Below are 25,014 nucleotides of genomic sequence, written 5' to 3' on the forward strand. Positions count from 1 at the left end.
AATGCTTTAATAACTGCATAAGTGGTTTCAATGGTTGTAGAGAAGTGTTACACGACTGGATATGAGCGACTGCATGTCTCATTTCAATTTTATCCATTTTTATTTGCATAGGACTATTTACACAGATAAAGCAGTTATAAAGTTGTATAAAAGAATCTGTAATTAGTGTCGATCAACTCAATCAAGGACTCACTGAGTCTGCCATTCAATCCATGTTTTTATACCATGACTAGTTAAACAGCTTCTTGGCATTTTCCAAGCATTATTTTAAAGAGACTGGGCTTCCTGAATAATGTTACTAACAAGATCTCCCTACATTTATTCTTGATGGCCGTGTAAAAGAAGGAGCATGTGTTAAAAAAGTATCACGGCTGAGGATGTCGAAATAAAAAGTTTCTACTGAGACACTCTTCAAATAGAAGCTCTGTCATTATTATTGGATGAGTGGGGTTTTTCCACAAGAGTACCTTCTGAAAGTGGAAGTACTCATGAGGATGAGCACGATGTAAGTGCGTTCGATGAAAATTTTACATCTTTTTTTTCAACCTGATGCATTTTATTTCATGGAAGTGTGTTCTGTTGACTGACACAACACAGACCATGTATTGGACACCAGACAGAAAGCCTGTGACCATCACACTGTCTGATATCTCAGGCTGGTTATCTGGATCATATCAGGATGATAAACTAAAAGGGAAATAAAACATTGAATCAATACAGTCCCAATGTCAGGACCCCTGATCTGAATGTTCTCTTCTCATTCAGCAAAACTATCAACAAGTTTACTTTTATTTTTATGACCTGGTGCAAGTAATTGAAGAAACTATTTAAAGCAGTGTTGTGGCCTGTACAAATAAACAAACACAAATAAACAATAAAAGAGCAGAGATTTGTACATTATCGTGCTTAGAAGAAAAGAAGGTGTGTGTGTGTGTGTGTGTGTGTATTGCTAGCTCTTCTGTTAGCACTTTAGCTCCTTGTTCTCATCATAAAACCCCTCCAGAAGCCCCTCCAACTCCTCTAATAGATGCGAGAAAGCGCTGTGAACTTCGGTTATAAAAACACAAAGTATCTACCTGTCTCTCGGGTCTATCCACGAAGTTTGCCGGGTGTTGTGGTCGATGTAAAACACTCGACCATCGTAATCCCGGGCTTCCTCCCAGCCGGCGGGTAGCGGCAGCTCCGAGCTCTCTCTCCGCTTGGAGCCGCTGAGCCACGGCATAGCGCCGCCGGGACGGGACGGCACGGCTCGGGACGCTACAGGACCGGTGGGTGTGGGGGAATCGCTTGCGCCTCTGTCCCTTCTCCTTTTTTGTTCACTCCGCAAAAAAAGAAAAGGAAGAAAAGAAAAAAAACACCCCACACAATTCAACAAGTGCCTTAAAGCATTACAAACGACTTGCTCCCCTCGACTCGGGAAAACATACGAGGTGAAACGCGACGCAGAACGTCCGGCATCCGCCTTCCAAAAAGTTGCGCGGCGCTCTCATGACTCTCGGCGGCGGTCCACCATGTTTGCCCTCTTCTGCCATATTTCATTCCACAGACTCCATATTGGGAATAATTACTTTGCATAAACTCCACCCACAACGCCCGACCTACATTAACGAGTATTTGCATAAACACAGCCCACAATCCGGTTTAAAACAAACAGCATAGGCGACATTGAAAGGCGGCCTCATTTGCATAATCTCGATTTAATACCGCCTACAATTGTCAACAGGCGTATAAAAATGATGAAGATAATTTGCATTAACACCGCCTACAAATATGATTTAAAAACCCTATATTGAAATAACATTGTAGAATTTTGACCCTTCTGTAATGGAAGTGTCCTCTCTGTAATTTGGAAAACATTTTGTTGTGACGTTTATCCGGACACTTACAAGCAGGCTAACCCATTTTTTTTGCATATGTTTTGCATACATTTGATTATTTAATGCATGCACGTGTACCTGAGCTAATCTATGCAAAATATGAATGCAGTAGTTGCAAAAGCATGCACACCACTAAACTACTAATTTGGAGAAACACCATTTTATTTCATGACATCATTACTCTTTTATTTAAGAGTCTCGATATAGTCAATATTTTCTCACTCTTTCTTGCTATTTAAAACTATTTAGATAAGTCAAATTCTAAGAGTGCCTCCTGTGCACAGGCTACTTCAGACCATCTGAAAGATTTTAATTTGTATTCAGGTCTCATGATCTTCTTTCGTTTTTTTTTTTTTTTAGCTTATTGTCATAATGAAAGTTGAAATTTCTTGTCATCTTCAGCTTACTAATAGACACAAAAAAGAATTTGCCCATTTCTAGCTGAAGGACATTTCTAAAGCATGATGCTTGCACCAAAAACATCAGGTGTTTTTTATTATCATTATTATTTGATGCTCTTAACCACACCTACTTTTTTTAAACAATTATGCAATTTTTATATCTGTAGAATTGGTCTAAACAAACCATAACGCTGTTTGGGGTGATTTATTCGGTTCTATTTATTACCACAAAACCCAAACATGTGAATAATATGTGTGACTGTTATCACATGCAGATAGAAATCAGTGCTTGTCAAATATTTCTACTGGTCCTTAAATGCTGCCATAGTAGGTTTTGGCCATTTGTACAGTTTGAAGGATGTCCTGTTCTTGATAATGCTGCTGTGATGCTCCATTTTCTCTATTTGTTGAGAGATGTCAGAACACTGTAAAGTGTTAAATGTAGTGTTTCATGGTACATTTAATGTATTCAAAATAATTGTATCCCTCTAACTCTCTCTAGAGAAGTGGTAGCTCAGTAGTTAAGGCTCTGAGTTACAGATACTGATCAGAAGGTTGGAGGTTCAAGCCTCAGTATCACCAAGCTGCTGCTCTTAGACCCCTGAGCAAGGCCCTTAACCCTTTGTGCTCTAAGGGCACTATATCATGGCTGACCCTTCATTTTGACCACAGCTTCTTAACATTGCTGGGATATGTGATGAAAGAATTTCAGTGTGCTGTAATGTACACGTTACAAGTAAAACCCTCCTTTCTCCTGATCAGTACATTACAACAAATTGATTATGCATTGCTTTGAGGAATAATCAGAAGAATGCCTTGATATCAGATGTATGCTAATTATTTTATAACTTGAAATTGAATGTTATTTGTTCATTCCTAAGACTTTAACATCCCCAATTACAAAGGATGTGCACACTTACTGTATGCAAACAGTAATTAATGTATTGTATTGTTTATTGTTTCTTGAAATGGTTGTTTTCACTTAAGTTTTATACGTTGTAGTTCACATTGAGAGGTAAACAATGTCTGACAATTTAATTTTATTATTATTATTAGTATTGTTGTTATTATTATTTCTTCTTCTTCTTCTTCTTCTTCTTCTTCTTCTTCCTCTAATTATTATTATTATTATTATTATTATTATTATTATTATTGAATATCAGATTCTAACAGGGGTGTGTAAACTTTGTTCATGGACAGAGCGCCCTCTTGTGTCTCTCGAAAACGCAAATAAAAGGAAGAAAGTTTTGTGTAGTGATTTTATTTCTTTTTAAACAAACACTGAGGGTATAAACACTTCACAAAGTGAAAAATACAAGAATACAATAAATATTTGGATTAAATCCATACTATATGTAATGCAGCTATACACTGTCCACTTTATTAAGAACACATGTACATCCGCTCATTTATGCAGAGATCCAATCAGCAGCATATTGCAATAAATCATGCACATACAGGCCAAGAGCTCCAGTTAATGTCCGCATTAAACAACAGTATGAGGGAGAATATTTGTAATCTCTGACTTTAACCTTGGCATAGTTGTTAGTGTCAGATGAGCTGGTTTATAGATTCCAGAAAGTGCATCCAGACGGGGGCGCTGTTTCTGCTTTATAATTGTCTAACTTAGTGCGGGGCAGTTTGAAGTGTTAAAGAAATGTTAAAAAAAAATAAATGCACTCGTATTTCGGTATTATTTAACCTTTGAACACGTGCTACAAGTTTAATTGAGTTTGTAATGATGATCACAATCTGTCTTTCTAGAAGTTGAAGAAAGCCATACATGTTAATTTAATAATAAAAATGTTAATGCATTAAATGCATACATCCTTATTATTATTATTATTATTATTATTATTATTATTATTATTATTATTATTTTTATTATTATTATTATTATTATTTATTATTATTATTATTATTATTATTATTATTATTATTATTACTATTATTATTTAAAAGAATGTTCATTTTAGTGGCACTCTAGATGATGCAATATTATAAATTACAACAAGATCAGAACAATAGCAAGATAATAATAAGCCAAAAATATGTTTTGTATGATTTGTCTGATATCTATGTCTTTTAATAACTTTACTTGATGTCCACTGTGTTGGTTCAGCCCTGTAACAAAAACACAAACAAACAAACAAACAAACAAAAAACTAGTTTATCCCTGCTATAGAAGTAAAGTAATCATTCTTCTCTGTTAAGAGCCAGTGTGGTTTTCATTACAGCCAGATTGGAGGCACACTTGATAGCTGACTGGGGATTTAGATGAACTGATTATACAAATGAAATCAGGTGTGGCTCCTGCTAGGACAGAACGAAACCCTTCAGTTGTTTGTAGATAAGATTGAAGACCCCTGTAATAAGTGATATGATATGCTAAACAGGAAGCTTCATGTACAAAATGTTCCATCTTTTACTTGCCATACTCCCTCACATTTCTTTAAGAATCTGCTCATTTCTTTTACCAAGATTGTAGCTACAAAGCAAGCGATAATATTGCTTAATAGATAACTAACAACTTTGTTCATTTATTAAAAAGTTTTGCTTGTCATGACATCATGGGTGTGTTATTTGGCTGTTGTTAATAAAGCAACATACACCTGATTGGAACATATTGTTGTAACTTTCTCCACTCTTCTGGAAAAACTTTGATTTGCACACATTTATTTCATTCAGTTTTTCTCACTTAATGCACATGGATATTGTCTTGCTGAAATAGCAATAACACTCCATTAGACAAAGTTGGAGGCATTAACATTTCTCATTACTGGAACTATAGAGTCCAAAGGATGATTTAGAAAGGATTTCTTCAAAATTACTGTAAATAAAAAAAGCCATAATCTGCCTGCTTTTCTACCCAAATTAGTAACAGACTCAGTGTTATAGGATTAATAAACTACTTACAAAATCTTTAAGGCTATTGAATGATTTGGTTACGTTGATAAGTGCATGATAAATGAGATTGCATTTACTATTTAACTAAAAAGAATACCAAATATTAAATTAAAACAAAATCAAACATTTATCGCAATGTCTGAAACCATTTCACAAGTTAAATCATTTGAAGTTGCAATAAAGAAACACACAGAAAGACAGATAGTTACTGGTAAAAATACAGATGACAAGCAGAATGTCAGATGGAGTGAAAGAGCGACACCTGCAGGTAGAAGGCAAAAGTGTTATTAGTCGATAGACAATGAGTTTGAAACAAGTCGTAAGTGTGGTAGAAAGAAATATGAAGAGAGAGAACGATCGAAAGGGGATAGAGGTGAAGAGATAGAGGTGAAGTTAGAGTCTCTTTTACAGGTGCATACATGTGAGGTTTCAGGATATTTGATTGTCCTCTATATGGGAAAACTGTAAGTCAGCATGAAACAGTACAGCATGGATCAATGCTGAATCAAAATCTTCATCAAAAGAGATGAATCAATGCTGAATCAAAAGAGTTTGAGCTTTAATGAACAGAAACCCCTTTTTAAAGAAGCTGTGGCGAGTTTGATGCATGTAGCTTGAAAGCTATACTCAATGCGTATACTCAGTATTGGTAATAAGGTTGCAACAAGCAGTCTAACATGTTTACTGACAATCTAGAAGTCCATTTGAGCAACAAAAGCATCACCATATCTGTTCAGCTGCATTATGCATTATGAGGTCTGATGGTGTGCATACATTTCACACCATCAGTGTTACACATAATTACACATCATCTTATAAACTGCAGTAGACAAACTCCACACTCTTTGTTTTGTCAAGACATGTGATGTATTAGATTTTATATCGCTGTGTGTACTTTAGATGCTCAGTGTTGGATTTCAATTTCTGTACACTGAATAAAGAGATAAAAGTGCTAAAAAAATTTTTACTTTGTATCATGAAGAACATTAAATATTGTGTTTGATATTTTCAAATACTGTAAAAGCCTTTCTGGCTTATACTATAAGTCTTTTATCATCAGTAAGCAATCAGCACTCAGTTCAAAAAGTGGCATATCTGAATGTATGGGAGTGGATTAGTGACTGTGGAATGGGCAGCTTGCAATTTTGGAAAGACTCCATCAATGCTGAACAATATACAGTAATTCCCCGCTTTACCGCGATTCGAATCTCGCGTCCCCGGTTTATCGCGGAATTGCATTTGCCACATAACTCATTTGTTTTGCTGAATTTTCCCGGTTTCTCGCGGATAGCACGTAGACCAAAAAACTTATAGGGAATTGTTTTTATGGAGTTTAATGTTGAAATAATGAAATTTATTAATAAAAATATAATTATTAATTATAAAATGAAGTAAAATGTTATACAGTACAATACTGTATATATAAAAGAGCATTTTTGGGGTGGCGTCCGTGTATCGTGGTTTTTTTTACCGTATACAGGTTTTAGAGCAACAAATGCTACCATAAAGAAAACGTCTGTTTCAGGGAAGGCCTTGCATATTTGAGCAAGATGATGCTGACTGCATACCTCATCTCTTACAATAGCATGACTTTATAGTAGAACAGTCCAGGTGCTGAACTGTGGCCTGCCTGCAGTCTAGACCTTTTACCATTTAAATACATGTGAAGTGAAAAACACAAAAAAGGACAACCAGAACTGTTGAGCAGCCATAATCCTGCACCAGTCACATATGAGACAGCGTTCCTTTCCCAAAACATCAGCAACTGGTCCCCTCAGTTCTCAGATATATACAGACAAAAGATATGATGCTGCATAGTGGTAAACATGGCCCTGTACCAACTTTTTTAAGACCTGTTGCTGCAGTCAAGTTCAAAATTACCTTTATTTTTTCCCTAAAATATATATTCTTAGTTTAAACAATTCATATGTTTTTTGTTTTATTATGAATGGAATCTGGATTTATTAGATTTGGGGGTAAAAACCTTGTTGTGATGTGTAACTGGCTTAAAGTCACCCCAATCTATGTGACTTTACACACACACACACACACACACACACACACACACACACACACACACACACACACACACACACACACACACACACACACACACACACACACACACACAAGCTGCTTTGCTAAACACTACTTTATCTTGACTAGATATTTTACTTAAAGGTAAATAAAATTGATTTTGGAAGTTTTATTACTTTGTGATTAAAATGTTTATTTTGGTGTACAGTGTAAAAACCCATGCAGACAGTGCTAATGTCTCCTTGTGTCCGATTTACACTGCTGTCTTTATTTTGTGGACAAAATAGAAAAAAACTGACCATGAAAGGAGACAACAAATAGCTCTCCCTTTCTGCATTTATGTTGCATCCTGTTATTATCTTTATCTGGGCTCAAACAAGACCCTCTCCCTCGTTCTCTGTTGTATGAAGTTTAGAGGGCAGGGCTAAAAGTCAGTGTGCCCTCTCTTGCCCCCTTTCTCTTTCTCTCTCTCTCTCTCTCTCTCTCTCTCTCTCTCTCTCTCTCTCTCTCTCTCTCTCTCTCTCTCTCTCACACTCTCTCACCTTCTTCTCCTCCTCCTTTTTTTTGTGTTTTACCACTCAAGTTGAGTTGATGTGTGCATATTTGAGTGGAAACTGGTGGACTGTGAAGTAGCTGAACCTTCTTTCTATCTGTATTTATCGCTCTTTTTGCATATTCTTTCTCTCGCTCTCTTTGTAAAGAGAACTTTAGAAGTTTTACGCAGACGTGCGCGTCAAGAAGTGCAATGTCGAATACTTGTTCCAGCATTCTGGAGCTGCTGGGTTTGATGGTCGAGGTGGGGGCCTGGCTCTGCTCGTTCGGGGCTACAGTCATGCCCAGCTGGCTGAGCCTCAGCACTGAGTTGCTAATCCTGGAGAGCTATGAAGTGGGCCTGTGGGAGTCGTGTGTGGTGCAAGAAGCGGCAGGTACTGAGTGCCGTGCATTCGAAACACTGCTCGGTCTGTCAGTCAACATGACAATGGCACGGATCTGCATGTGCATATCAGACGCTCTCGGACTCCTGGGCATCCTGATTGCTATCCCAGGTCTGAGCCTAGTGAAAAGTTGTGGGGGGTCACAGGGATGGCGGGTGAAACGTGGCATGAAGATCACTGCAGGTGTGATGGTACTGATAACTGGCATCCTTGTACTATATCCTGTGTCTGTCATCGCCCATGACATCGTTGTGAAGTTCCATGACCACTCACTGCCACATACTGTGCCTCGCTGGGAGTTTGGGGATGCTTTATTCATCGGGTGGGCTGCAGGTTTTTTTCACATCATCGCTGCAGCATTACTCTTCATCTCCTGTTGTTTTTCGGAAGAGGATGATATACACTTCGAGTACCAACTTGAGAAAAAGTTTCAGCCTGTGAACAGCTTGTCCAAAAAACGAGTGGAGTATGTCTAAAAAAAGCTAGGAAACATTCAGAGTGTCTCTTATAGGACAGGACAGGTGAACTTATGAACTCTCATATAATGTACACTGCTCTTTCTTTTCTTTGATTACTGCAGTCCAAAAGGTAACTTGTAAGTTTTAATCTGCTGATCTGTCTTAACATTTCTTTTGCACGCACTCTTATTAGAAATAGTTTTTTTATCATCGGCTGGTGTAAATAAATGCTCTTAAACTGCTTAATCCTATGTATACAGTTTTGTTTTCCTACAAGAAATATGATTTAAATATATATATATGTTTGTTGGAAAGAAGATTTTGTGTTAAATTTAGTATGGCATATTATCTTCTATTTTCCATAGACCTATATTGTTTATTTCTGTAGATATTATCATATACTGAGATTTCACACATAATAGATGTTTACCTCTTCATGTCACTTCCAAATGCAGATCTTTTTGTTAAGTTGTAACGTAACTGGGAGAAAATAGCAGCAGACATTTGTTCTTGATCCATAATAACGCAATAAACTAAATAAAAAAGCATCACTACAAGTCGTGTTTTGAATGCATGCATTGCATTTGCAATCTCTTATGTGTAAGCTTGGCATTTGCCACAGGGCTTGGAAGAAGGTTAAGAGTGTGCTTGAGTCTAATTGCACCTGATGGCCTCTCCCTATCAGCAAGTGGATTAAGCTGTATTTAATGAAGCTGCTAACGAACAGTATGTCCTAATGAGGAATGCCAAACAGCACCAACTCACTGCTTCCTCTTCATGTTGTTTATTCTGATTTGACCTGGTTAAGGGTAAAAGTGGCCTCCTGAGAAACAAAATTACAAGAGAAACCCCAGTCAGAATCTGCCGTAAGAAAAGATCATCACTTTTTTAGATGCTTGTCTTCAGTAGGCTTTTAAAAACAAATTATACATGTGAGGTGAAAAATATCTGAGTAGCTAAATATCAGGTCATGAATGTACTACAAATGCTTGTATACACTAAAGAGGAATGTATGTAATGATTTGTTTTGGTTTTGAAGCCTGAATCATACTTAAAATCCAAGAGATAAGAGAAAAGTGAGCAACATGTTATCTTGAAGATATGTTTTGTATTACTCACACTGGCAGAAGGAAACATCTGTCATAACACTCAGACTTTGAATCAGAATGTCTTTTCACTTGTTGATAGTGTGTTATTATTCCTTGTGTTTGGAACCACATTTTGCCCAATATAGCTTTAACGTCTAAAGCAAAAAAAAACAAACCCTTTTTGCTTCAAATTTAAAATAATTATATCGCAGATCCTTTTTAAATGTATTTATTTTCTTCAGTTTTTCTTCAGTAAACACCTGAGACCATACATTCTCAGACCAGAAGGCGCCAGATAGAAGGGCGTGTGCATTTGCAACGATGCAGCTTGCTATGATGGACAATAGATAAGAAGAGTCTCATGGCTATTGGGAAAATAAACAGTCCTTTGAATTTGCCGCTAATTGCCGCTTATTCCCAGCGGGAGAAAACTGGGCATCTGCTGAGGAAGGGGAAATGCATTTTCAACACATAATTATAAAGTGCTCTGATAATGCACGTTACTGTAAACAAACTCGCTAAAAAGGAACTGAAAAACAAACAGCACCGACAAAACCACAGTACATGCTGTATTTTTATGGAAATACAATTGAATAGATTGTTAAATAAAAAGAATGCATAAAACTGGTCTAGGCTTAGTGGACACTCAGCCAATCTTATTTAATCCTTCTAAATCCTTAGGAGAAAAAGTTCCACCAATACACATGCAGACTATAATGCATTGCAATCAGGAACTCAACATTTTTAACTAAATTATTGCATAGCTGGCTGCAAAAAGGAAAATATTTGATAGAGCTTGTTTACCATACCCTGCTGAAAAAACAATGGAAACATTGCAGTGGTTTTTATTACAAACACCTTTACAAAACATCAGCTGTTGATCATTTAAAGCATTACAAATCAGATGCATACATCATTAAATTACTTTTTTATCAAACTAAAGAGACCAGTGTAGAACCTTACTGGAATGTGGATGCTTATTAAGGTCCTAATGGCACCTATTGGAGCCCATGTGGGTATCAACATGAAATCTATTTATAATGACATCCACTAGACATAACATGCCACATAAAGAAGGCAAGAAATTAACAGTAGAGATGGGACCATTACAGTTCCCAATAAAACCTATACCTATTTCTATTATAACCATTTTAACCATTTTTAAATCTATTAGTTTCATTTTTTATCAGTTCATTGAATTTGACATAAATCTAAAAATGCAAGAATTGGACAGAAAATTTCTGAACTAGCAGTCATGTTCATGTAAAGAAAGCTACGTATAAACTGAGCGGTGACCCTTGGTGACCCTTTTGTCATGGTTAATTTCACCAACACTTCATCAGCAAACGTCTCACATTCAAAGCCAACATTGTTGTTCCAGAGTGGTGCATGGAAAAAGCATGTGCTCTAACCCATGCTGTCTGTTTAGGAGAGATGGTGCTATACTTTCCCCTAAATCATAGGTCCCTGTGAGGTCACTTATGAGAAAGAGGATGCTATTAGTATGTTATGCTTCCTTGCGATGTAACACGAGCATAAATCTGAAAAGTTGTGTTTGGATGGTTACGAGAAATATAGCCGCAATTGCGAGAAACAAGGGAGTGGTAGCTCAGTGGTTAAGGTGCTGGGTTACTGTTTAGAAGGTTTGGGGTTCATGCCCTGGTATTGCCAGGCTGCCACTCTTGGGCCCTTGAACAAAGCCCTTAACCCTTTGTGCTTCAGGGGTGCTGTATCATGGCTGACCCTGCACTCTGACCCCAACTTTCAATCAAGTGATAAGAAAAGAATTTCACTGTGCTGTAATGCATATGTGACAAATAAAGGCAGAAAGGCAAAAAAAAAAAAAAAAAAAAGTTTAATTATGAGAAATAAAGTCTATTGCAAGAAAACAAGTTGGAACTTTGTTTATGTGGCAGAAGCTGGCTTCCATAGATTCAGGCCAAAGGAAACAACAAAAGTTTATTTCAGTTAAATTCACTAAAACATTTAGAAGTATGTGTGAAAAGCAGCAGTGACCAGAGTTCTTTCCCATAACCAAACCTTTTGTTGATTTTCAGTACAGGCTCAGACAGGGAGATCTTGCCTATTTGGGGCATGGAACATGTATGACATGAGATATAAAACATGACATAATTGAAAAGATTGCGGAGACAATGTATATTTTCAAGACTTATCCCGATGATGAGGACATTAGTTGCAAAAGCATCTATAATTAGCAAGTACCCCTGCCTTACTGAGCCTGGTTCTGTGTGGTGTGGAAAAACAGTTTAAAATGTAACCTGGCTAGCTAACGCACAAAGCTACAAAAAGTTGGATGTAAGGACATATTTGTCAGTGAGGGTAAAAGAAGCAAAGACCACCCATTTAGAGAACCATTAAGCAAGAGCATCAAACGGCCTAAAAGAGGTCGAGCCAATTACATGCCTTTTTTTGCCTAAAAGACTGGATGAAACTATCCTTGAAAATTATAGAAAGGCTTTTGTAGAGGAAATGAAGCAATAAAGGCCAAATGGCACCGTGATCTCACAAAGGATGAATCAAACATTCCCACTAGAAAGACAAGAGATAGTCAAAGAAGAGCCCGCTGTACAGAACATGGTTGAATGATGGCCAGCGCTTTTTACAGAGGTTTAGGTAAGCAACTATTTTTGTCCATTATAATCTTAATTTCCAATCAAAATGGTGAGATCAGAAAGTTTGATTATTTTGTTCCATTTCATTAAACTTTTTAGATGGTGTTATTCATTTTCTAACTTTTAAGGAACTTTTGGTGTCCATTGTAGGATAAAAATGCATTTTTCATAGTAAATACAGCACTTTATATACCAAGAATAGTAACCAATCATTTTCCCTCCACTTTTTGTCACCAGCATTTGTCTGTGCCTTGTGTCACTAAACTGAGATTTACTTCCGCTATTTCATTAGACACCTGATGTGACAGCCTGGCGCTCTCAAAGGCATTCCTTTATTACTTGAAAATGACTCCAGTGAATTCTACCAAACATGCTTTGTATTTGTATAGAAAAAAGAACAGTTTGGTTCAGATTTGAAAAGTAATTTCCAGTACTAACACTGATATAGAACAAAGATTTCTACAAAACATACAGTAAGTTAGGGATGCACTAATGCAGTGTCCAGTATTATTATTAGTATGTATTTTAATTCTGATACTGGTATTTGGTCATTTCTAAATGCACTTTGGTAAATAATAAATTTGCATTGCAATTGGAATTGATCATGGGTATAAATAATTCTGTATACAACTTTTAAAATGTTTATAAGAATAACAAATACAGTTGGTAGCCAAACAAAACACACTAATTCATGCTTCTTTTCAGGATTCAGTGAGAGATGAAGTTAACGCATCCATCATAGTTGGTTTGCTGACTGTGCTCAGTGAAGATGGTGGAGACAGTCCAGGTTCAGTGCCCCTCCAGCCCATCTGCAATGCCATTGTAAGAGTTATCAGCTCTAATGTTTGTAACTGTTTCATTCTCTGTTGTTCTGTTAATTCTGGTCGAGCTTACAGCATTTTCTATTAAATAAGTTGATTTAAAATCTACAACACAAAACCACAAACACAACTATTTAGGACTGACAAGTTTGGTTTCTTACAAGCTTTCTGATTCTTATCAAAATCTGATTGTCAGTAACATTCATTTTCGAAACATCACGAAATATCATCTCGTAAACAGTTACACTTTGTTTTGTTATACTAATATCATGACACCAAACCACTTATTTGCAGTCTCGGTGTTTTTCAGTTTAAATTGTACTTTTTTTTTTATTTACCGTAATATCCGGACTATTAAGCGCACCCAAATATAAGCCGCACCCTCTGAATTTGACAAAGATTTTTATTTTGAACATACATAAGCTGCACCTGTCTATAAGCTGTCTATATGTCTACATTGAAACTAATGAACTTTACACATGCTTGACTGTAACACGGCTTGTATCTATACAGAAGCCTACCAAGGAAGTCATTGTTCACTGTCTTCCTCCTTCCTTACACAACAATTTCTTTCGAGAGTTTATCTTTTGGCATCGTCGTGAGTTTAAAAATCACCATCGGTGAAGCTTTTCTCCCGAATCCGTGCAGCTCAGAACACAGGTGAAGTGTGTTTTTCATGCCTGGTTGTTTTCAGTGTGACGAATGATTCACATTTCCTGTAGACAGTCCGAGTGAGCGGCAGGTCAAACGTCAGAGGAACCTCATCCATATTTATGATGTGCTGCGGCCCGATTCAGTGGGAGCGCATCTGATTTAATATAAAAAAATTTCAATTGGTTCACCAGAACCCGTTCGGCAATTTCATTAGTCTAATGTTTTGGGGCTCAGTTTTTTGGCTTGAAGTTTGTGAAACCGGGAAAAACCCAGAAATTAGCCGTTTCATTGTTTAAGGCGCAGAGTTGAAAGCGTGGGGGAAAAGTAGCGGCTTATAGTCCGGAAAATACGGTAAATGTTTATATTGGAATGCATGTTTAGCAGTGGTAGCTATAGCACTTCTTTTGTGAAGGTGTCTTTGTTTGGTACACATCTGCAAACTGTTTTCTGAATCAGTTTTGTTAAATGTTGGGATGCAAGATATTGACATGTCTTGTCACAAACTTGTCATATCAACGTCTATGTCATATCCAAATTCTATATCATTCTATATCAAGTATTTGATCAATTCTTGTCACAATGCTTATTTTCTTTGCCTAGTAACTACATCAGTCTCACACATCTGACACATAATGAATTTACATCCTAAAAATAATTTCTTTTTAGCTCAGCTTTTTGCTCTTTTCCCAGCTTTTGCTAGTTTTAATGTTTTAATGTGAACAGAGACATTCATAATTAGCTTTGTGCTGATATCAAAGGTTACATAATACACACACACACACACACACACACACACACACACACACACACACACACACACACACACACACACACACACACACGGTCAAATATTTACATTTAAACCTATTCACAACACATTGGAAAAGAAATATATATATATATATATATATATATATATATATATATATATATATATATATATATATATATATATATATATATATACTCTAAGCACTTTCATTTAGTTCATTTTGCATAATGATCAACCTAGCGACAAGCATAACACTTACTGTAGGTTTTTCTAGAGGTTTTTTTACCAGTCAAACCTGTTAGCATCAACAAACTTGTTACAGTTATTTAGCCCAGTGCAGCGTTTACCTCACCAAGCTAATGATGTTATATAATGATATGCAATTAGTGTTATGCATGGACTATTAGTATTAGATGGCCAATGTGATTTTTATTTTCAGTCAGGTGTATATACTGTTCACACTCTGCAGACTGCATTTGCTAATAAAAGCCAACTTCAATTTGGAACTGCGTTCATTGTGCAGTTATTTACTTTTTTTGTTGGTAGTTGTTTGTGAGAGATGTTGATTGGGGGTTAATGGAATAAAATCTGAGTTGGTATCTGGATTTGATGATCCATGCTGAAAAATAAGAAAATAAATTATTTACATTTACAATTATGCTGTGTGATTTCTTTTTTTAAGTAGCAAGAATAGATTTTTTTCTGTCACATAAGGAATGATTGAATTTAAAATTTGAGGCTTTTAGGGGGAGCGCCAGTGAGTGCCACGCTGCCGGGCCTCCACCCTCGCTCTTTAAATTATTTACCTATATATATATATATATATAGTATATGTTAACATACTTGAATTCAGGCAGTTTTGCAATGATTATTAAATGTGTTTAAACTTTTTTTTAGAAAATGTTGCAAATTAATGGTTTGGTGTGGGGATTGATCAATGTGGTGGAAGGGTGGAGCCATTGTGGGTGGGGGTGACTTGGGTTATGATAGGAATCTCGCCTAGGGTGCCAAATAAGGCTAAAATGGCCCTCATGCTTCAGCTACTTACATAACCTGCAGAACTTTGAATCTATGCATTTTTGTCATGTTAATACCACCTGATAATATCAGTTTTGACCCTTAGACACACTTATCTCTTTGATGTGTAAACTGTAGTAAACTGCAGTAAACTGAGGTGGCAGTCAAGTATTAACACATTCACTTGCACATAGCATTATTGCAACTGCTTAGAATATATTTATACAAATTCAATATGGTCATTACTGAATGTAAAATATAACTGTACTGTGTGTATTGTTTTATTCTTGATATTAACAATGATTTAACATTAAGTGACAATAGGCACTAAGTCTGTAGTGTCCTGTGTAGCACCCACATTCACACAGAGTTGAAGCTTTCTTTAAAAAGAAGAAGAAAACAAAAAAGACTTCAAAGACATGGCCTACAGAACGATTTATTTATATATAAATAAAAATGAACCTATGATACTTGCCTTGTGTACACTATGTGGCACAGGTAATTGTATGATAATTGGTTTATTGTACAGTTCATAAAAGTTTGTTATTTGGGCTTAACTTTAACTGGAGGACTAAGATAAGGATCTTATCTCTACACATATTTTAATATAAGTGAACTTTATTTTATAATTCTTTCATACATTCTGTATGTATGCTGTATGTCCATTGTTAAAAGCACTTTAAATGTGTCTCTGTTTTTGAATTTGGAATACGTTTTCCATGTATTCAAAATTATGTATTCACAATTATTACGGTTCATATCTGAAGTAACTGTCAGCCATCCAGACCTCAGACTGTACTAAACAACTAAATTGAATTATTATAAAAGATGAAATGAAATTCGGGGGAATCTGCCTCATAACTTCTGTCACAACTTGCTTCTGTTTTTGCAGGTAAAACCTGACAGCCAACAAAGAAACAAAAGCAAGTAACGACAAGTTCTGGGGCAGATTCTCTTGAATTTCACCTCTGAAATTTTTCAAGTTGTCTATTATGAATTACTCTACCTTATTTTTCTGACATATTGTACCAAAAAAAAAATCCTCTGTTATTGTATGGTTCAGCACAATGAAAAAACTAAATCAGCTTAAATCTACAAGAAATAATTTCCCTTTATAGTGGAATCAGAAGGATTATGTGGAGAGAAAATCATGTAATTCACAGTTGGATTAATGAGAATTGTTCCTCATTGGTAATAATAATAAGATTAAGCCATGCAAAGCTACAAAAAAATAACAGTAATAAGGGATGGCGGCGTGCTGCGAGCTAACGACAAGGTTCATTCCGGTCCTAGCAGGGGTTGTAAAAGCCCAGGTTCATGGAAGTGTTGTATCCTTCTGTTCACAAATCAGCTGAATCTAAACCAGAGTTACATGAAAGAAAGTTTTAAATAAGAGGTTTAGTCCCTTTACCTCTCTAATTCTGTATAGGACATTTTTGCCAACATGAATAACATGATAGTAAGCAAAAAGTTGGCAATGAAGTCAGAGATAAGTGAGCTGAGAAAACAAACCCTGAAACAAGCTTCTTACATTTATATTATAAAAGTACTCTCGTGCAAACATGTCTACATATATATATATATGACACCACAGTGAAGATACATTCTGCACATATCCCAGCTTGTTGAAAGGATTGTGTGAGCCATGATACAGCACCCCTATAGAGAATAGAGTTAAGGGCCTTGGACATGTGGGCAACTTGGTGATGTTGGGACTTAAAACCATGAGCCACCATGGCTATTCTGCACCTGTGTTAAAAGCTAATTGTGGACCATATACACTATTTGCCAGGGTTAGTATCCACAAAAAGTCTATCCTGCCAAAGACAAAAAAAACACCAAAAATTATTTCAGCTAGCAAAATTTAGCTACATTTCATTTACAAAATTTCTGCTATGACATGCATGAATTTTTAAAACATACTTTCTCTCTACGGGGAGCATAAACCTGTACTGTAGATATTATCCCCATTCTTCCAAACACTGAGCTACATTTCCATCACTGTATCAACGAGCGTTGAGATTCGATCATTTCCATGAGCTTTGCTTGCTGTTCTCATAAACACTATGCTCCTAAACTGACTACACTAAGCAGGTTTGCTGTTCCCATTGCAACATTAATTGTTTTTAAATCGAACTTATTGGTATTGATCTTATACTACATTAATTGACCAATTGCCTTTTTTTTTTTCTTTCAAATGACACAATTTTGTCTGTTTATAGTTACATTTTCAAGTAAATATTTTGGAACAAACATGAATCAACTTATTGTTATTACTTATTGTTAGCATGGCATTGCACCTGTGCATAAAGCGATCTCATTAAAGATATACTTTACATGGGTTGGAGTGGAAGATCTTAAGTGGCCTTCTAAAAAGTTTTAACCACAACCCTATTGAACACCTTTGGGTTGAATTGGAATGCTGACTTTCTCTCCTCACCCTATATCATGACCTGACTTTACTAATGCCCTTGTGGCTGAATGAGCACAAATCTCCACAAGAACACTCCAAAATCTAGTGAAAATCCTTCCCAGAAGAGTAGAGCTTATTATTACAGCAAATGGGTATTATGTGTAGAATAGGCTATTTAAATAGCACATATAAATCTTATTTTGTCCATATAGTGTACATCAGCTGCAAGACATAATGTGTGAATTGCATGTCTAACCCATAATCCTGTTTACTGTATATAGGATCTAGATTATGAATAAAACATGAATGAAAACAAGGTCAAGAGCACATTTCACACAATATAAACTATACCAAATATGAGCGACAGAGTAAAATCAAATCTGAATTGCTTTTGTAATGTGAGGCGCACATTTTTATACAGTATTACGTTGCATGGGTTTGCAAATGATGCAAATTAGAAAAAAGATTAATTTGTCCAGAAATGATTTTACATTACAGCTTGTCTTCTACAGTCAATGCAGGATTATCTGTCCCTTCTCTCACTCTATTAGCATGTAAAGAAGCAGTTCTTATGTTTGTGCCAGCTTGGTTTTTCTTTTCAGTTCGTTCAGCCTTCTGTTTTCTAGGTTTACTCGTTTGCCTGTAGGACAGGAAGAGCAGCCCGCTTAAAATAAGTAGCACAGATGAGCCAGTTCCTGTTATGATACCAAGGCCCAACTCCTGTTTATATGGTGCTGGAGGTAGCAGAAACTCTGGCGGGAAATCAATCGTGCGATTCTTCAGCACCGAACTCATGTTCCAAAAAACAGGAATCAGCGAGCACGTTGCAGTGAGGAAATACAGAGCACCTGCGGACCAGAAGAAACGTCTGATGTGCCCATCTATGTTGAAGTAGGCGCGTCTTACGGCGTATCCCGCAACAAGGTTTGCAGTGATTCCCACCAGGATTGCTGCCATACACAGGACCTGTGCTGCAGCAATCTCCGGAGGAACAAATGAGTCTGTGAGACTTATTCTTCGGCAAAACTCGGCCGTGTCAAGGACGGTGCTGTAAAAACAAGCCCTCCAGATGCCAACCCAGGCAGTGCCAGAGGTGATGACGGACACATCATCAACATACCACACTCTCCAGTCATCCACTCCGCTGGTGGCAACTGTCAGGATCAATCCCAGAACTGCTAGTACTAAACCAAAGAGCTGCCAGTGGGCCGTGTGGGCCAGGTAGCTCATCATTCACGTACATAGACACCAGAACTCAGTTAGTGACGTCTGGAACGATGATGCATGCAGCCTTCTGGAACGTTCTCTCATTAGGCTACCTACAAACAAAATATCAGTGTAATTTTCAATCCAAAGCAAGGACTACACTAAAGGGTAGAGGTTAAAAAAGTCCCCCCCAAACCCAATACATATAAATAATTTGTAATATGTGTGGAAATGTTAAAATTTCTGGTTAAAATTCTGGTGCAAACTTGCTTTGTAAACATAAAGAGAAGAGGTTAGCTCTTAAAAACACAAAAGCAAAACTTAATTTTTTTCCCACTCGCAATTTTTCAAAACTTCAATTCAAATTCCCACTAGTACAGTTATCAGCAGGGAGACAAAAGTCATTGTGGGTAAAATAGGAAACTGTCTTTAAAAGGAAAAATATACTAGTGTCCCAGTCCCATTTTTTATTTAATAACAATTACATAAGATTGAGTTTATGTAAAAGAATATAGGGCATAAAACAAAATCAATCAATCAATCAGTCTATCTATCTATCTATCTATCTATCTATCTATCTATCTATCTATCTATCTATCTATCTATCTATCTATCTATCTATCTATCTATCTATCTATCTATTTTGCCATGTAAAAGAAATGATCAAGTATGACAAAAGATGCAATGTTTATTTATCTGTTCACAATAAAGCTCTGTCCACACTATTTACTATTTTCTTTCACATGTTTCAAATTGAGTTTTTGTTTTTGACTAAATGCTTTTAGCTGTAGTGCCTTTTTTTCCTACAAGACACATTCATTTCAGGAGCCACAATATACATGGTAAAAATCATATGTCAAATCACAGAAACTAATTTGACAATAATCCCACATGACTACAGTGTGTAATTGAAACAGCTTCTTCTTTATGTTTTGCTAAAACCTAATCAAAAGAATACTAAAATGTATAAAAACATATATATATATTCAAAATACAATAAAGAAGACCTTTACCTCAGCAAGGTCTGAAGTTACAAAAACTTGAACCACAGAACACGTCCCAGGCGATGCTGAACTGTAAGTGAACTTAAGTCATGCAGATCTGACTTAGCGTGAGAAGATTAGAAGTGTAGTTAATGATTAATCAGATCCAATAAAGCTAAGCAGGCAAGGAATTGTTCACTCCTATTCTTTCATTTGGATAGTTTTCTCTTGTCTTATTTTCCATGTAATGTCTTTTTTAGACTTTTAACAATACACTTTTATCATTGTCATGATTTTATAAACAGTAAAAAGTTCTCCAGTGTGTCTTGTATGTAATGTTCTTCAATTGCATTGTTTAGCATACATATTTTAAGCACTTTATACTTTGAACTTAACTGAAATAGAAGTGATGCAATCTACGTAATTGATACACAGGTTAGTGGTCTGATAAAATCATATGTCTGGAGCAGTGCTGGGAGATTTTTTTTTGAACTTTTTCCCCACAACTCTGGGCTTCTTGTCCCAGTCTCCTAAAGATCATGCTAACACTCACTGACAAAATGTTTAGCACAAATAATGATCTATTTAATTGCCTAATTTGAGGTATTTGGCAACCTTGACAATGATGCAACACCATTGTTATTTATTTTTTTCTGTTTTTATTTATGCTTAATTTTGCAAGACTAACACAAAGCAAGTTTTTTAATTTACAACATTACCTTTCTACAATGTGGCTAATACTCTCTGAAATCACTCAAAGTCTGAGTGCATCCTTTTAAAAAATCATTTTAATACAATATACAACATAATCTGTGATTTTATATTTTCCCTGATTTATAGAAACAGTATACTTAGCTACATGGTAATTAATTTGTAATATAGGACTCAGAAAGGCATCGCTAACGGCCGAGGGCTTACACTTTTTTTGCTGCATACGAGGCTCAAAGTGTGAAATCTAAAACTTTTAGGGCTTCTTTAACTGCCACTTCTGGGAAATCTTTAAACTCCCCCAAACTCCCTCACACACACACACACACACACACACACACACACACACACACACACACACACACACACACACACACACACACACACACACACACACACACACACACACACTTCAGAATATCATCATTGTGTTGAAGGTATTGTATCTATGTTTGTAATCAACCCTTTTGCTCCCATGACAGCTTAATTTCTAATAAACCTCATTCATGGTACACATATGGTACAAACATACAAACAGTACTGAAAATATGGATCTATTCAGTTTGGAAAAATCTAATTATACTAAATTACAGGAGTGGTTTATGTATTGAAAGTGAGTTTTCATAAAAAAAAATGTAGTGAACAATAAAGTTTATTTCTATAGCGTGTTTCGCAACGAACATTGTCTCAAAACAGCTTTACAGAACGTAAGAATTATAGAACAAAAGATTTAACTATTGGAAATTATGTGGGTTTATTGAATGTGGCAAGGAAAAACTCCCTTAGATATTATGAGGAAGAAACCTTGAGAGGAACCAGACTCAAAAGGGGAACCCATCCCCATTTGGGTGACAAAAGTGTGATTCTAAATCTTAAAAACAATACAAAACCCTGAAGAGTGAGAACTAACATGAGCACCAGAGTGTGTGATTATGAGTAATGCTTTTTCTCTAATAGTCAGTTGACAGGAGCTACTGAGCAACTCATAAAATAGCTCAACATCTGAGATGATCATAGATCCAACACCAACTCCTCCTTGCCAGAGCCTTTAAACGTTCAAAGAAGTCCAATGTGAAAACTCTACATAAAGTGGGATTCAAAAGGTTCTGGTACATCTCTAGATGGTTTGGGATGTCTGCAGGGTCAGCATCTACACTTTGAAGGTCCAGAATCTTCATGAGGTGGGACACAACTGGAGCTGGTGTTCCAGGACAACTGCTATTTACTTATCATGAATTCAAAACAACAAAAAAGTGGTTTATCTCCGAATAAAGAAATGTGCTACTTTTCAGACCAAACAGCGAAGCATTATTACCTCCTGCTGTGTGATGTGTAGGTTTGCCTTGTGTTGCTAAAACAGCTCTCGATGCACATACAAAGGACCTCAGCCCTATTCAAAATCTTTGGGATGATTTGGAATCTCCCATCAGGACTTTACTAATGCACTTGTGGCTGAATGGTCACAAATCTCCACTGGCACACTCCAAAATCTGGCGAAACACATCTTCCCAGAAGAATGGAGGTTTTATAACATCAAATGAGGACTAATTGTGGAAAAGAATGTTGCATTTCTTTTTTTTTTATATATATAAATTTTATGCTCAGGTGTCCAGAAACTTTTTGTCCATATAGTGCATTTGGTTATTGGATATATACAACAAATAGATGCACACATTAACCATGTATTTGCCATTAATTAAAAATTCAATAAGAATTGATTGACAAAAATTTGTAGTTGCTTTTATATCAGAAATGTTCTGCTAGGACCATGTTATAAGTTTCCTTTTTGTGTTTTCCAGTCTTGGTTTTTTTCTTTTTCTGGTTGGATCAAGATGTAGATACGTATGAGACCTTCCTGAAATCCACCCGTCTAGAACCTGTATCAATCCCTGCACTGCACACACGGACCCATAGATCTTAAGCCTACATCACATACTGTATACAAAGCAAGCCATCTTCTGAAAGGGACAGATGCAGAACATTTTGATATTACTGCATTAAAGAAACCGCATCGTTAGGGTCAAGCATTATGATGACGCAATTCAGATATCGATAAAATGTCAAGCATAAAAGTAACATTTTGCAGGTATAGTGATATAAAAGTCTTCCTAAACTGGTGATATTCAGTGTTCTGGTTGAGAGGAAGGCAGGTACGTAAAATCAAGCAAGTGAAAGGTTAAATACTAGTACAGTCTAGTCTTATTTACAAAGGTGAAAGTTTTCCTTAACTGGTGATATTCAGTGTTCTGGTTCAGAGGAAGGAAGGAAAAATGAGAAAACACAACAGCATGGTGTTTAAAAATCTAAATGATGCCACCTGGTGTTGAACTGCTGTCAGAGCTGCTCTTATAGAGTTGAGAATTCATCAGCACTGTGCTAAACACTTTCCTTTTTTTATGCTGGGAGACTTTTTTTATAGAACGAAGACATTTTAAATACACAAAACTGCAATAAGTAGTGCAGTAGGTAGAAAAGCTTAGACTTGCATTTAGTTCAGTAAGACACTTCACCAGTCACGTGAGAATGCTATATAAACATCATTAGTGCTGCAGGCTTTCCAAATGCCAAGCTGAAATATGTTCTGTATGGTACAAAGCATCACTCAAGAGACAGGCAGTGTTTTATAGACAAGCTTTATAGACAAAATTTTAAGTGAGAATATTGTTTTGCTCAGGTAGTCTCTGACATACTTTACAAAAAGCAGGTGGAGAAGTGGTTCTAATTCCAACATTACACTTCACTGGATATAACCACATTTCTTTTGTAAAATGCATGTAAGCTAAAAAGGAATTTGTCTGGCTAAGATCAAGCAAAGTGAAAGGGTAAATACTCTCACAGTCTAGTCTTATTTACAGATTTAAAAGTCTACAATAAATTACTAAAAACAATATTAAATTGTTTTAGACATAACAAGGGCAAAGTCTGATGCCAATAAAAGAATGCACCAGAGTGAAAAGCGAGATAATCACAGATAGAAAGTTAAATATGAGAGAAGGGTTATAAATAGAGCTGTAAATGGTCATGTTAGGGTCTTCTATGTGTATGCTAGTGTAAGGGATAAGTGGAAAATAGGTTGTACCATGTGGTCGAGGCAAATGTGACCATCTTCCACCGCCTTCTAGTGGTCAAAAAGCAAAATTACAGAAGCACTGGATAATTATAGAGTAACTGGGACAAGCTTGGGATAATACATCAGATAAACTACGATAAGAGCTTTGAAATTTTCATCTCATCAAGTACAGCATTGATTATAAATCACAATAATCACACAGGATTGAACGGCAATGGTGCAGCCCAAAGTTGGGTGTGGTTCTAAAGCAGTCAAAAAAGTGGTGCAGCTCTGTTCACAAACATTAAACGAGAGCTTTCTGAAAAACACTGGCAACATCACAGTCTCAGCACCGTGAAATCGTGACGCAGTGTTAAGTCTTTCAAGTGTTCGGTCCGTTTGCCATTTCTCAAAAATGTGACTTCTGGTCTGGGGGCAAACTGTCCATCAGACACTTGAGCTGCTCCTCGCCGAGTTTGATCTTATCCTCCAGTTTACGCTGTTCAATGATGAGGGCCGACTTCATCTTGACGAAGTGCTCGTAGTCGGCCAGGTTCTCCTCCTGCAGGTAGCTGGACAGGATGTCGTAGACCACTCGTTCTCGTCTGTCCAGGTTGTCCTTGAGCTCCTTGGCGTCCTCGTGCTGCCGGATCAATAGCTTGCGCTTCTCCATCAACGTGCGCTGAAAAAAGTAACAGATGAAGAATCAGGATGCTGAAGTAGTTTCTGGTAGGAAAAACTTATTAGATATTAAACTCTACACTGATCAGGCATAAAACTATGACCACCTGCCTAATATTGTGTTGGTCCCCATTTTGCTGCCAAAACAGTCCTGACATGAACATTAACAGCATTAACTTAACAGCAATCTGAGCTACAGTGGCTCGTCTGGTCTGGATCAGACCACATGGGTCAGCCTTCGCTCCACATGAGCCTTGGCCGCCCATGACCCTGTCGCCAGTTCACCACTATTCCTTCCATGGACCACGTCTGATAGATACTGACCCTCTGCAGACCAGGAACATCCCACAAGAGCTGCAGTTTTGGAGATGCTC

General features: G+C 36.6%; 4 protein-coding genes across 13 annotated transcripts in view; 1 reads left to right on the forward strand and 3 right to left on the reverse strand.

Moving 5' to 3' along the window:
• The window catches only part of wwc3 (WWC family member 3), a 51,858-nt gene extending 50,283 nt beyond the window's left edge, over window positions 1-1,575 (reverse strand). For 5 of the 7 annotated variants that reach the window (XM_083565997.1, XM_083565995.1, XM_083565992.1 and 2 more), the window contains exon 1: window positions 1,077-1,548. In XM_083565997.1, coding sequence (XP_083422123.1) covers window positions 1,077-1,222 — 146 coding nt within the window. In that variant the 5' untranslated portion in view covers window positions 1,223-1,548. Of the gene's footprint in view, window positions 1-1,076 lie in introns of all 7 variants that reach the window. The other 2 variants (XM_083565996.1, XM_083565994.1) reach the window with 2 other exon arrangements.
• Window positions 1,576-7,770: 6,195 nt separating this feature from the next.
• On the forward strand, window positions 7,771-9,172 carry cldn33b (claudin 33b). The gene has a single exon (XM_083561329.1). It carries the CDS (start codon window positions 7,968-7,970, stop codon window positions 8,631-8,633), a length of 666 nt encoding a protein of 221 aa, XP_083417455.1. The 5' UTR covers window positions 7,771-7,967; the 3' UTR covers window positions 8,634-9,172.
• A 9,216-nt stretch (window positions 9,173-18,388) lies between these two features.
• Window positions 18,389-20,325, reverse strand: cldn34a (claudin 34a). Its single transcript, XM_083560611.1, has 2 exons — window positions 20,233-20,325; window positions 18,389-19,332 (listed from the first exon to the last, which is right to left on the reverse strand). Exon 2 carries the CDS (start codon window positions 19,244-19,246, stop codon window positions 18,506-18,508), a length of 741 nt encoding a protein of 246 aa, XP_083416737.1. The 5' UTR covers window positions 19,247-19,332; window positions 20,233-20,325; the 3' UTR covers window positions 18,389-18,505.
• Window positions 20,326-23,527: 3,202 nt separating this feature from the next.
• shroom2a (shroom family member 2a) overlaps window positions 23,528-25,014 on the reverse strand; it is a 49,022-nt gene continuing 47,535 nt past the window's right edge. For all 4 annotated transcript variants that reach the window (XM_083565530.1, XM_083565532.1, XM_083565533.1 and 1 more), the window contains one exon: window positions 23,528-24,641. In XM_083565530.1, the coding sequence (XP_083421656.1) occupies window positions 24,369-24,641 (273 nt within the window). In that variant the 3' untranslated portion in view covers window positions 23,528-24,368. The remainder of the gene's footprint in view (window positions 24,642-25,014) is intronic.

This window comes from Silurus aristotelis (assembly GCF_946808225.1).
Source record: "Silurus aristotelis genome assembly, chromosome: 2".
Lineage (NCBI taxonomy): Eukaryota > Metazoa > Chordata > Actinopteri > Siluriformes > Siluridae > Silurus > Silurus aristotelis.

Coding starts and splice junctions, on each gene's coding strand:
- cldn34a (XM_083560611.1), bottom strand. CDS start 19,246: ATGATGAGCTACCTGGCCCACACGGCCCACTGGCAGCTCTTTGGTTTA.
- cldn33b (XM_083561329.1), top strand. CDS start 7,968: ATGTCGAATACTTGTTCCAGCATTCTGGAGCTGCTGGGTTTGATGGTC.